Below are 14,732 nucleotides of genomic sequence, written 5' to 3' on the forward strand. Positions count from 1 at the left end.
CTGATATAAACTGTATATTAAAGTCACATTTGCTTTCCGTTTAAGATTGTTTTAAACATTAACCCTTTTCCTCATGCCACAAGTCTGAAGAAAATCTTAATAGGGTAGTTTCAATTCCATTTCAAGTAACTATAAAATAATATCCCTCAAAATGAATTTTATGCTACGTGTTCTGTTCATGTAAAAACACTAATCTAATTACTGTCATATTTTGGAAATAATTGGATTTTAAATTGCTCAGAATTATCAACATAAGTGAGAAAGCTGTAAAGATAGACAAATTAACAATTTCATGGTTTTAAAATAGGAATCTCTGTTATCATTAGAGGTCCATTTGCAATGATTTAAAGGGCCACAATACATTTTGGTAGTTCCCTCCTTTAAGTGGTCACAAAAACCTTTAAAGAGTAATTGAAAGATTGTTAACAGAAACTCTTTCAGGAAATCAGATCCTGTGAACAATCTAATAGTAGGCATGCTTAAGTGAGGTAGTGAATAATCTGTTTCACCCTGTTCACTAAGATGAGGTTTTCAGAACAGTGACAAGACATCAGTTTCTCTAACACCAGGAGATGAGTAAAAATTGTTCAATTCCATGCTCTACTTGGGAATCCTGACACATTTATCCAGAGAATTAACAAGTTGTGCTGTTGTAAATCGGTCTCCAAAATCTAATTGTAGGCACCAGTAGTGCCCTCTAAGCTTTACCGTTTACATCCCCACACTCATATTCCAATAACAAAGGGTCCTCAGGATATACAGTCCAACAGCTAATTTCCATAATAATACCTTTTAATTAGATGTGACTACATGTGACATTACCCAAGGCACTTAAAAGTAGGCAATTTTGCTGTAGACTAAACTTCCAATTCTCAGTAATTAGAAGTGAGAAAGATACGTTTAAATTGGAGCATCACTGCAGATGGTGATACTGTTGTTAAATGCTTTACAGAAATGGGAATTCTTATACTTACAAACGGGAATTCTTATACTTATGGGACACCATTCCCTTTTTTTAAATTATCAGCAAAATGGAGTCCCTTTTCCTCCCCAAAAAGGAAGAGATGACCAAACAGAAATAGGCTTTGAGGTTATACTTTAGTTTATGCAAAGGAGAGGTGCTTTGTAACCACTTCATCTTAAGTTACTGGAACTTCAGGAAAGTTCTGCATCCCTTTCAGGCAATAGATATTATGCTGATTTATTCAGTGTTTTATAATTTTAACTTCCAAAAAAATCAATGTAAAAGTCACCTTGAAAGGTAGGAGAAAATAAAAATCGCACACTCCCTAATCAGAAGACATTAAAGCTGTATTATAAGCAATTATTACTATTTTTTCCTCCACAATAGCATTCTCTTTGACAAAGTTTAAAGAAAAAAAAAAAAAAAGGCACTGCACCAAGCAACAGAGCAACTAAATCCATGAAAAAGATGCATAGTACTGTTCTGTGGACAAAGGCAGGCATTACCAATGACAGCTATGATGAAAGTTTCCATATTCAACCAAGATATTTGGGGGGCTAAAATGCATTTTATGAAATTTCTGAGGTGAGTGACAAATTAAGGTATCTAACCTTCCTAAACATAAACATACTTTCCAGTCACATGCCTGATTTTAATTACCTAATTTAGCTGACTAAATTGTAATTTATAATCACAACCAGTATTAGATAATTTTTGCTTTTACTTTTACACACCTTCAAGTACTGGTAACACAACTGCAATTTGATTCATAGAATTAAAGCTCTATAGTAGTAACAAACTGATTTATTGATTTATATTAATTCATGGGGGGTGAGGCGGGAATCAGAATTCTTACCTAGTTTGAGACAAGTCAACTTCTGAAATACCTATTTATATCTTTACATATATTGACACAGCTTCAAGTATTCCAACAATCAGAACTACAAAAACTCAGAAATTAAACATGGAATTAGAATGCTTAGCCATAGGAGCTTTGTACACTGCAATCAATTTCCACGTACATACTTTTGTACTGTATTAGATTCATTAGTTGATTTACCAAACTAGGTCTGTAATTTCATGCCATGACAATACTGAAACACATCAAAGTAATTTTAAATTGTTTCATCAAAACAAAAGCAATCGCACCCTCCCAAAAGTTCAGAACAAAAATCAGTAGGGTTATATAATTGGTAGTGTTTGTCATGCTACCAGACTTCAAGTCATATGCTTCAGGCCAAGTTAAAGAAAAAAAGGACTAGCAGCTTTCAATGTCTACTTGCTGTTGTCCAATTATTTCTTTTAAACAACAACAAAAAACATAAATATGTTTCTCAGTGCTGACCATATTTAAAGTGAAAAATTGAACAATTCCATTCACCTTCTGAAAAGGCTGCTACAGACATGCACAGCTGCCAGAATCAATGTTTGCAAAATTCAAGCCTAGAACTGCAGGAGAACAGGTCGGAAATGCAGAAGATACCTCAAATTATAGCCCTCCGAATATTTCTTTTAGAGGTTTAATCTACCTTATTTGCTTCAAATTACTTCTGCTAAAAACCGTTATATTGCCAAACATTAACTCTCTTCTCTATCTGTAAGTAGGTAATACTTAAGACAACAAACGAGGCAAAACTGAAAAGTGCTTGAAACACCTTAAAAAACCCAACTAGTCGGGAGCCTTTAAGGGTGTAAGTGTAACAACATGTGCACTAGAGTTATGTGCTTCAGCCAGCACCAAGGAGTTCAGAGCAGCAGTCTTAGAGAGTCTAGTATTACAGTGATAACAGCACCTTTGGATGTGAAATAATATTGAATCTATTATCTCAAATATTTACAATTAAAACAAGTACTAAAATAGCAGCACATCAACAATTACTACATTCAGACTTCATTTATAACTAGCTTTTGCCTTTTACCACAGGGCTTTTAAATTAAGGAGACAAACAGCCACATTCAACAGTTCCATGATGATCCCCACCACCAGACTCATTGCAACAGAAAAGGAACCACTCCATATTCACCACAGGAAAAAAGGTATAATAAAGAGTTATCATAAAGCATTGAGATGCACTTCAGGTTCACTTGCCAATCTACCTGTCTGTAGTAACATAATCTCTATATCCCAAGTTATCTTGCAGCCCTATTTATGCTACACAGCCAGAGTTTCAAGTTGGTCTCTAATTCAGCCTGCCCATCCACTGACTCCCTGAAAGTAACTGAAATCCTTCAGAACGGCTCAAAGGCCCTTTTTTACAACTTCCCAGGTCTCAAGGAGAACATTTGCACTTGTTGAAGAAAAAAGAATACGCAAAATATTATTTTAGCCAGACTAACTTGAAAAAATCTAGAGACCAAAGCCCAAAAAATAGTATTTTCATTATTTGTGTTGATTGACAGCAATCTTGCTTTATTTTTAATGCAAGTGACATCCACTTTAAAAACAACACTAATCAAAATACAGTCAAATGACTTTGAACTATAAAATTCAAACGCTATGACCCCAAAGTTTAATACGTTAGTTTGAACAATATATTATCATCAGTACTTAAGATATATTAACAAGGTAACAATTGGCCATTTCCACTAATCATGATAATAAATTTGAAATGGCAATAGAGTGATAACTATTTCACGCAGCATTCACATTTTTAGATCACTTGTACTTGGCGGGGGGAAAAAAATCATCTGAGAAACTGCTGCATATTTAAGACAACTTTAAATCATAATTCAGTTGACAATCTTCCCAGAGCAAGCAGTCCCCTGCATAACTGACAACAGGGCAAAGCTCTCCATGTCCTTCAAGACTACAGATCATAATGTTTGTAACTTCTGGTTTGTAACTTGAATTTTTAGGTTGGTATGTTCTGATGGTTTTATAAACCACATAGCAGAAAGGTATTGATCAAGCCTGTATCAGTCCTCAAAAGAAACAAAGGCTTCTGAAAAGGCATTAATCAACCTAAGCATCTTAAAATTGTTGGATGGATGGATCAAAGTACACAATTAGGACAGGTGCATGAGCCTTCCTGGAAGATGGGGGTACTATGCTATATAAAAGACAACTGAAATGAGTGCAACTACGGTGTAAAAAGGAACTGGCTGCTCATCACCCAGCCTTAGTTTTCTTAAAATACTGAGTGTATATGAAAGAAAAACAACATACACCGTTTCAAAGAAGAGTAGCAAATTTCAAAAGGAATCAGTGCCTTCACAGAATTCAGCTATATTATGCTGCTCTTAATAAGAAAGATTAAAGAAACATAAAAGCTTAGAATTGTAAATTATTATGCTAAAGTAACAAATCAAACAACTGTGTCCAACTACCGATCTTACTGGATTTAAAAAATAGCAGAGACTAACTGAATAAACTGAGTAATTCCATACAAAAAAGGATGAGTAGCTATTAGCTACACCATCTCAGAATCTCCTACAGAGATATCTGCTGAGGTAGCGGTTGTGTTTTATTCTAAATCCAACTTCTAAACTAAGGTAAGTAAACAACAATCCCAAAGCTATGGAACAAAACACAGAAGGCAGCACACCTTTTTAAGAAAAACTCGTCCATGTTCTTGCTTAAAAGGCAATTGTATTTTTAATTAATATGCACACACAGCCCGCCTGCCCACCCACCCCAGGCTTGTGGGCAGTAATAAAGAACAGACCTTTTAATACTGAGGACATATAAGCTGATTTTTATCTAAGTGTATGATTTAGGAGAGATACAAGGAAAATATCAGACTGATATTTCTAATGGTACTCAAAAGTACTTTTAATAGCAATTCAGAATGGTGCTTGGTGCCTTATTCTGGTGAAAGAGGGAACAAGCGCAATTAATGAAGACTTGCATTTCACTGATCTACCTATATGAAGTTACAGAACTCATGCTGTCCTCTGACAATAAAGTATTGAATTACTTTTGCAAGGGCAACTCTGTAAGAATTGGCGTGTACAAACAGTAATACCTAAACTACAAGGCTTCTAAAAAGGAAGCAATATCTAATATGCCTATCAATCAAAAGCTATCTGACCACTAGATATGGAGCAGGGAGAAGAAAGAAAATTACAGTAAAAAGGAAGACACCATGTTATTATAATTGCCTTGTTAAATTTCTGAGGAAATCACAGGAGGTCAACATTACAGGTCTCCTTTGTCAACTAATCAGAAGGGGGAAAAACTTTAAAGACCTCTTCATTCTCAATAAAGGGGTTTTCTCTCTGTATTTCCTACCTCCTTAAAACACTGTGCTTCTCGGCTACAAACCCCATCCTTCAGGAGTTAACTCCAGCTCTCTGAAGAAAAGGGAAGATCTGTTCTGACTTTGAATAACTGAGTGCATCTACTAGGGATTCTGAAGCCTAAACGGGAATTTGGAAATCCACACATGTATTTTAAACACAGCTCTGCCTTGCTCTATTAAGTATGGTTTTAGCCCTTGCTGATGTATTTCCGTGTTTACTGCAGTCCCCAGTCCTACTTTAAGTATACAGGATGTTAATTCAGAAAAAAAACTATCAAGTTCAGCAGGTGTACCCAAGTGTACCTGACCTATTCACAACAGCAAGCAAAAATGTCATGCTGGAGCACTTCCTTCTCTCTGTATAAAACCCTTCTTTACTACAATAAACATTTGTAAGAAGAGACTGAACAACAACAAAAAAAATATTCTACAAATCTCTCTGCCCCACAATTGACCTTTCATTATTTGTAATTGCACGCAACTCTTCTGCACTTGGTCTTGCAAGAGCCACTACAAGAAGTAGAAGTTTTGGTAGAAAACAGTTCAGTGAAAAGAAGCATAGACAAACTGACACAACAGTCACAGTACATGATTACCTGAAACTATGTATCCAATTATTTTTGTAGTTCATGAACTAAAGAAACTTATGCACATAAAGCACGAATTCTAAACCAAGAGGGTATTAAGAAAACAGCTCTGATTAAACAGACTGCCCCTTGAAAGCCTAAGTCTGCAAAGACAACTACAATTGATAGACAAGCCATAATGAAAGGCACCATGCAAGCAAAACCAAGCACGACAGATGTCTACTACGTCTCAACTTGCTCTTGAAAAAGTTCAGTTGGATACGTCCTTTGCAACCTCAAATTTTGTAATTCCCAAAGTTTTAGTAAGATTAGTTTATTTTAACTAAAACTTTAGGTATGTCATTCACAGGAAAACAGGCATCTACAAACTAGCTCTTCAGAGTCATTTCTAGCCTACCATTCTCCTTCAGTACTTGTCTTCCCCATACAAAATCCTCCTCATACACGGTGTATAGAAGGCACCCAAATGTCTAGCACTAACTGTTAATGTCAGATTGGAGGACTCCTATCCTTATGAGTTGGATGTGTATGGTGACTAAACAAGAAAAATAATCCATTGCTTTCTACTGGAAGTGTCATATATATGCTCAACATCACTAGAAGTCTAATCCTATGATGTTAATTTGAAGACATTACTAATACAAGCACCACATGACAAACCTAACAAGTACGTTCAACTTGTGTATCAGTACCAGATGCAACTAATTTCTTCTCCCAGATTTCCAAATTTACTTTGAAAAATATTAGGGGAAACATTGTCCCTAGCTAATGCAAGTGCTATTTACTTCATCTTTACTTGTCTTACCTCCACGCTGCCTTCTTTTTTTATTATTATTTATTTATTTATATACACACAAAACACATATCTGCGAATAGTTAAAGAACAAAATTTGAAAGTAAGAATGAAATGGGAACAAGAATATTAACAGATAAATGACTAGGTTATCACATCAATTACATCCAAAGCTTGAAGAGTTAAATGGGGAAGAACTAACTTTCACAAGGATGAGATACGGACAAAGTTCATCAGTACTGCTGAACTGCTGCGAAACCTGCAAGATTACCATCAGAAAAACCAAAGGACAGGGGGTTTGTTTTGTTTTGGTTTTTAATCTTTTCTAGACTGTCTTCCATCCTTTTGCCTCTGAGGACAAACAGACTCTGGAGATTTGACAGACATTGCCATAATTTTATTCAGAAACAAGCATGTCATCTTTCAGCAAGGTGCTACCAAAAAAACCCCAAATAGCAAACTTTCTGAGTGTGAACCAGGGCTCAAGAGAAGCTTATCTTTCAAAAGGTGAATCAGACTGTCAGTAGTGGAAAGATATTCAATAAAACATTAGACAGAAAGGGTAAAAAAAGCTGCATATGAGTATTAAGGCACAGCTCAGTTTTATTAGCCTCTTAACAAATGGCACTATTCTCAATGAATCCATTCCCCTACCATTTGCAACCAGTGTATAAAGCCTATCATAAACATATAGAGATCAAAGTCAAAATTAACTTTTTTGCATCCACTACTTCTGCTAGAATGTTTTTCCAAATATCTCATTCAGACTGGAAATCAGAAAATCAAGCTATTCTATTGCTTTCATATATATTCATACTTGTATCAGTAGTTGACTTTTTGCCAATCTACCCTCAACCCTGCTGATACTCTGTAGCCCACGTTTATTTACAAGGGACCAGTTACACTGTCTTTTCCTGTTGCAAGGGTAAACACAGCCAGCCGTTTTAGCCTCCTTCCCTGTTTACCACTAGGGAATGAAGAGCTTCAGTAAAAGAATCAGAACAATAAATAAAGAAGATGTTATCATTTTCCTAATCCATATTAGGGATGCTATTAAACTCTGATATTACCAAATTGAAAAAGGACTTAAACGTTTTGTCAGTAAGTTCCCCATAGTAAAATGAATCCCTCTGTTCATCATTCTGTTGTACTAATTAAACAGTTTTAACTAAAATGGTCAGAAAGTACGTGCAAGCTGTTTATCACTGCTGGCCTTTGAGCTTCAGTATACTCAAAGGACATGCTACTTTAGATGCGATAATTACTGAGTTCTTACATTTTTACTGAAGAGGCACAGAAGAGTTCCAACAGAGAATTTTACATTAATCAGAGCTAACAGGGTACTTATTAATAATAAAGCCATGATTATAATAGAAAAACATTTATTCAGTCCAACATTTGTAGGTACTAATTCCAAAAACTGTTTAAATTGATATCAGACAGAAAGTTTAGTCTCAGCTCTTCAGGGAAATTCAAGAAAATTAATCATTTATCTGAAGCATAAGAAATGCTAAAGACTATTAACTATTCAGCCACAAACAATAGTATACCCTCCATCCTTCTACCTCCTAAAGAGCTCAATAATTTTCCTGACATCTTTTCTCCTTACTTTATTAAACTGATGGAAGATATTTCTCTGTGAATTGTAAACGCCTTCAAACTGTAACACCAAAGACTTAAACGAGGGTACAAATATTTAACTGGAAAGAGAACACATTTTTAACTGAAGGGCAACTTATAAACAACGAATGGAATTTCATCTTCTGGGTGCCTTCTGCACAATTTCTCTCTCAAACCTCAGAAGCACATACATGGTTCAGAAAAGCTAAGTAGCTCAAATCTCAGTTTTAAAACTAAAAATGTCTATAAAGGTCTAAAGCCTTCCAAGGGTGCTAAAATAATATATACAAATATACACAACTGCATTACTGTAGTTTGTAATGGAAAAAACAAGGGGCCAGAAAACCATCCATACCAACAGTTATGCAAACTATCAGACTGTGATTACATCATGGAAAAATGCTCATTATTATTATTATGACATACAGAAGAAAATTAGTTATTCTTTAGTAAGATTTTTTTGAGTATCTTTCACTTCCCAGTACAGATAAACAGTCAGCAAATCAGCATTTAAAAACTACAGTTAAACCTTGCATCAAGTATGGTCTTAGAATAAAAATTAAAATAGAAATACTTCATATGCACGCATATAAAAACTAAATTATTAAGAGACTATAGGGAATTTTATATATGTATTTTAGCTTTGCAATCCAATTTTATGTATTTTCCTCTGTGGAGGTACCCAAAGGACAGTCAAACAGTAACATCAAAGTGATTTATGCTATGACAATTTACTATTTCATCTTTTAGACATATATGTCTGTTTAAATATACATATGTAAAACATAAGTTTGTTTCAGCTTGTGGCAGACCATTATTTTTATGCCTCACAATTCAGAATTCTGTGCGCAAAGTGGCACTATAGTACTATTCAGTATTCACTACAGTCAACTAATCTATATGCTTAAAATAAGTAAAAAATATTTACCACAATAAAAATTTATTAGAACATCATAAAAGTTTGTTGATTTTTTTTTCCCTGTTATAAACAGTATTACATAATCTACATCAGAAAACACTTTCTGGTCACTCTCCTCTGATACTTTTATCCATATTTATGTCTCTAAGATATACAAGATTGTCAGTTGCAAGAGAATGACAGCAATAGAAAGAATTAACTGTATTTATCTGACAAACTCACTCTTAATAGTCTGCACAGCAAGTCTTCCCTGTATCTGATAACAATTAAACCAACTGCTAGATATGAGCAAGAAGTTTCACATAACACTGTGTGACTACAATGAAATTATCTTTACACGTGAAATTAATCTTCACAAGTGAATTTCACAGGTTTAGGTTTGTTTTTTTTAAGACAAGTTGGGATCACTGTACTCCAGACCTTTTGAACATTGTAGTTATTTAAATTCTAATCGCAAAAAAGATCTTACTAAGGGCCTAAATACAAAACCACAAATGTTTTTGTATGTAGTGGTATATTCTAGTTGCCCAACCAATCACTGAGGCTGTGCAGATTCCATTCTGAGTAGCTAGGATCAAATACAGACAACATGTAGACAGGCAGGAGCACACAGAATGCTGGGCTTAGCTCCCCTACAAAGCCTAAACTGCCAAGTACCACCCCAGTGGTAGAAGTTCTACATTTTCTAGCAAACATTTCACATCATCTCACAAGAACCAAATACTTTTTTATTCCAGGTCACATGTATACAAATCACAAGTCTCTCCAACTTCTGAATTTGTAAATGTTTATTAAAACACCTCAAAGGCATTCTTCTAAAGGCACACAAAGAGCTAGCAGTAGCTAGAGAAATCGCACATCTTAAGTTACACAAGTGCTTTGAAAGTAACTAGAGCCAAACTATTTCCTGCTTATTTACACTATATTTGATAATTAACCAGCAGTGAAGAGCAAAGCTACTACAGCCTTGATTTCTAGAAGAAAAGCTTAATAATAATTACAGGAAATCCAATCCCTTTTTCTTTCTTCTATCTCATGATCCTGGTACAGCAACCATCAAGTTCTGCAACAACTACAACCAATAACTAAGGCAACTCTTTGCAAAGGATGCACTGTCAAGTTATACAACCAGTATTTAAACAACTAAGCTGTTTTAAAAAGCCAATAAGCGATATAACTAAGATACATACAGATATCTAAGCACAGCGAACAACTGCACAGCACAGTTCCTCTCAGAAATCTGTAATTCCAAGGAGTTTCAAAGGAATTACTGGTTTTGGCATGGGGATTTGTATGCATGTACTTATGTGTACATATATGTATATAGATATGCATAGGCATATATTTAATTTAGAAGAAAAATGGAAGGGAAGGGGAGAGAGATGTCCTCACTGGCAATGCAAATTCTTTGAACACTTTTCCTAGTACAGGTATTTTAACCCAAAAGCAACAAATCTTTCACATCTTTTTGAAAACTGAAAAAGTAGAAGAGACATTTGTCTAAATATTCTGTTCTGAATAACAACTTCCACTTAATTTTCATAATAAAGTATGACACAATGATATTTTATTTAGAGGCCTGTATGTTCTATGCAGTATTAAAATAATGAAGCTCAATTTGGAGAGCTTAATCTAATTAATGATACAGAGAAAGGCCACAGAAATACAGAAATGTTACTTCCTTTATTCGTTGTTCTGTACTTTCTTCCACTTTACACAATTTCATGTGCAAATGCCTCACTTTGGACCCTGCACTCCTCCATTACAACAGGACCTCTGATTTCTATTAGGGAAGAATAACAAAACATCTTATTTTGACAATGATCTTATTTTGTCATTGGAAACAGCTGGGGCATATTTTGACAGGGCTATTTTTCCCCAGTTGTTTTAAGAAACCAGACACAGGAGTTCTAAATAGTTCCTCTAATTAAATGAAACCATTCTCCCTCAAAAAGGTAGGTGTACAATAGAACAGAACACCCAACGGAGAAGGTAACGTTGGGATGCAAGCAAGAGCGCTGAGCTTTCCTTAAGGTGGGTGGAAGGGGGCGGGGAAGGGAGGTGTGTGTGGCAGGAACCAACCCCAAGATAAACATATTGCTGTATGTAACAGAACAAGTGTCATGGCTTAACCTCATTACACAGGTATGTGACAAACAGTAATCGAGATAAAGTGCAGTCTCCAGGTCTCTAAATGGTCTCTAGGGGTTCTCCAACGAACTTTTAGATGAAAAAACACTGTCCCAAGAGCTACATTCCCTCATAAAACTCACTACAGTGTCTCAGGACTGACAGTACTGAATGAAGAAGAAAATTCTGGTGTTAAATCTACAGCCTTATAATCCATAATATTTTCGTATTTAACACAACCTTCTTCCACTTATACTCACTACAAAATCAAACCACCAAGTGGAAAATACACTGCTTCCCTAAGCAGTATCTTGTCAAAAGCAATTCACTGTGATCCAAGGGTAGCATCACATGAAATTTACATTTAAAGACGACCACAAGGATCAAAAAATAATTTAGGGACTAAAAAGATATACTTACATCTGGATATTCTTTTACAGGCACATATAGTTTCTCTTGTAACTGTACAATAGGTCCCACAGCATCTGGTAATTCTGCACTTCTCTTCTCCGTACTACCATTTAATGTGTCGTTATACATGTCTTTCCGTACTCTGCTAATTTCTGTGGGGGGAAAAACGTATATTAGGTATTAAATACAGTAACAGATTATAATCTAGCATGATAGTCTTCTCTTTCTAATCTTTCCCAAATCTTAATGCCATTTTCTTCCTCTCTTCATAACTATCATGGTAACGTGAAAGAAAAATCTACTCTGGTTTCACTTTTTTTTTTTTTTTGTTTTAAACTGCAGCACCCATCTTCAAATGTTTTCTTCATGTGTGCAAGTTTATGGAATTCAGCTACTGAAGTAAAAGTTATGTGCAGCCCCTTAGAACACTTACAAGATTGCTCACATCATTAAAAAGTATATAAAAAGTTATTTTACATATTTTTAATAATAAAGCACTTCGAAAGCAAAACAAAACAAAACCTAACAAAACAAAACTACATCTATACACTACTATTTGCTAGTTATGAAGTTAACCATAGCATTTGGAAATGAAATGCTGTATCTTTCAGCAATGAGAAAACTGTCAACTCAAGGATGCAGTTACTGAGCACACAGTGTGAAAACAAACTAGTAAATATTGTTCTACTGACTACCCCCAGTGAGATAGCAAAAGAATTAAGACAAGTATGGTATCAGAGACCTGGGCAACCTCTATATACACACAGAAGTCCTACTACTTCATTGCAAAATAATGAAGAATCCCTCGACAGAACCAGGGAATGTTACAAGTACTGATTTTACCAATTACATCTGTATTACCCACCCCTCGAGGTATTTACTTGCAAGATATAGTTGACTAGTTATGAACACGGTGGTTAAAAATGGATCATTTCATTCAAATCCAAGCTAGTTTCATTAAACTGTAACAATCTGAGAAAGGACACAAAACTTTCTTTTAGTTAACTACAAAACATACCATTTCTAAAACTGTTAAACTGGTATTTAAATTGCTGCTGTAAGAATAAAAAAAAAAAGTCATATTTCGTAACTTACAGAACTCCCAGTAGTATAAAATTTTCCCAATGAGTTTATTCCAATATCACTAAAGAATTGTTTAAAATTAATTTATTATCAAATTCCAAACTGAAAATTAACATTTAAACCGGCATTGTTCCCAAAGCATGAAAACTTATGATAGCGTGGGCTATAAAGATGAAACAGGTACCAATAATTCCAGTCTTTTACCTAGAATTGCTACAACTGCTTTCAAAATCTTCAGAATTAAAATGAAACTGAAAACAGAAATTTTATTATTTCATCTGACCACAGGAAGCCACAGAAACAAGAAGTCACTTGAAACTCGATCAGCAGACAAGACATTAAGATAACCTCTGTTTCATAATCAACACTTGAAAAACCAGGGGTGAGAGGGAGAGCATCAGAATCAAGTCTCTGAAACGCAACAGACCTAACTTTGAATTAATTCAGGCTAACTCAGTTCAAACAAACTTACTGTGCATATTCAAGGACAAGTCATCTCTCCACTGGAAAGTGACATAATCATGTATACTATATAATGACTGAGTGGTTAACACCTGTTTAGAATGGAGAACACAAATTTCATCATCATATAATCATAGCTCAAGGAAAAAATCCACAGCTGCTTCTACACTGACAATTTTGGCAACAGGCATAAAACCCTCTGAACTAAAAGCAGTATTTATACTGGCTTCAGTATATAAAGAAATTCTTTAGCACATCTCTTTGAACAAATATTATCTCTTGGCAGACTTTGTTTCCTTTTCATTCTCTTCAGATTTTCCATTAACTTACACTACACTAAAACAAGCTAGGCAGTCTGCCGAAGTACTGAAGCATAAGTAGCGACATGGTCATTTTTATTTATATTTGGCAGCTACAGAGTAGTCGCACTGAAAATTTCATTTTAAATTGTATCTTTCATGTAGAATATAATCACTAACATTAGATATCCTAGTTTTCACAGGAGAGAAAGAACACTTATTTTAATCTTTCCCTCGCAAATGCTCGTACATCATATTCATGACACTCTAGAGCGAAACATTCAGAACACGCACAGATAGCATGATAAGCTGACTTGAGGACTACCACCGAATTCTGGCTTGTGTGAAACAAGTCATCTATCATGCTTTGAATGCTATATGGAACGAAGACACCTACCAACCCACAATTTTCTACTCCACTACAGGATCAGACACCTGAAATTTTGTTTTCTTTGCATATGTAGGTTCTTATCTTCTCACTTTACATTCAAGCCACTGGTAACACTGACAAACATCAGGACAGGGATAGTCAGCTACATCAACTCAACATTACCATCAGCTCCCTGAGTGCTACTGTTTCTGTTGCCTCTTGGCATTTTATCTTCTCTCTTGCCTTAGACACTTTCTCTAAGACCTCAGAAGAAACACTCAGAAGCAGCAGGTGAAGTAAAAACCATATATTCCCAGGTTTTCTTTAACTACTGATGAGGTCTCCGAACTCCCTTTCTGTATAACACACTGTCTAGGAGCCTCTCTTTTCACTTGTCTTGTATTTGGCAGAACCAAAGGACTACTGTTTAAATTCTAAAATAAGTGGATCAAGTCTCCAGTTCACCCATTCTCTCTCACCTCTAACTACGGATAGAGCACAACCTATCTACCTTCCCAAATTGCTAAGTTAGCCCAGCCAACCACAAGCATTATCTGAAATACACAAATTTAAGTAATTTATCTCCTTAATATGCATCCTGGCGTTTTCCAGATTCTGCTGAAACTTTTTATGCATTTTCAAGATACTTTTTTCCTTTATGACCAACAGCAGTTTTCTCAGATACCTGCATCTTGTTTAATCATACCTCTTGTGTCTCAACAAGAGTACATACAGAAGTAATTTTGATAACAATTTATTTTTACTGTCTCCGTTAAATCAAATTCAATTTCTAGCCTCTTGAGTATCTCGCAGCTTTGCCACTCAATTTAAGCAGTTACATACATCTATAGAA

General features: G+C 35.1%; 1 protein-coding gene across 9 annotated transcripts in view; it reads right to left on the reverse strand.

Annotated features, from left to right (window-relative positions):
• QKI (QKI, KH domain containing RNA binding) overlaps nt 1-14,732 on the reverse strand; it is a 159,399-nt gene that overhangs the window by 110,227 nt on the left and 34,440 nt on the right. For all 9 annotated transcript variants that reach the window (XM_056343575.1, XM_056343573.1, XM_056343572.1 and 6 more), the window contains exon 2: nt 11,675-11,817. In XM_056343575.1, coding sequence (XP_056199550.1) covers nt 11,675-11,817 — 143 coding nt within the window. The remainder of the gene's footprint in view (nt 1-11,674; nt 11,818-14,732) is intronic.

The sequence above is a fragment of the Falco biarmicus genome, chromosome 6 (genome assembly GCF_023638135.1).
Source record: "Falco biarmicus isolate bFalBia1 chromosome 6, bFalBia1.pri, whole genome shotgun sequence".
NCBI classification, from domain to species: Eukaryota; Metazoa; Chordata; class Aves; order Falconiformes; family Falconidae; genus Falco; species Falco biarmicus.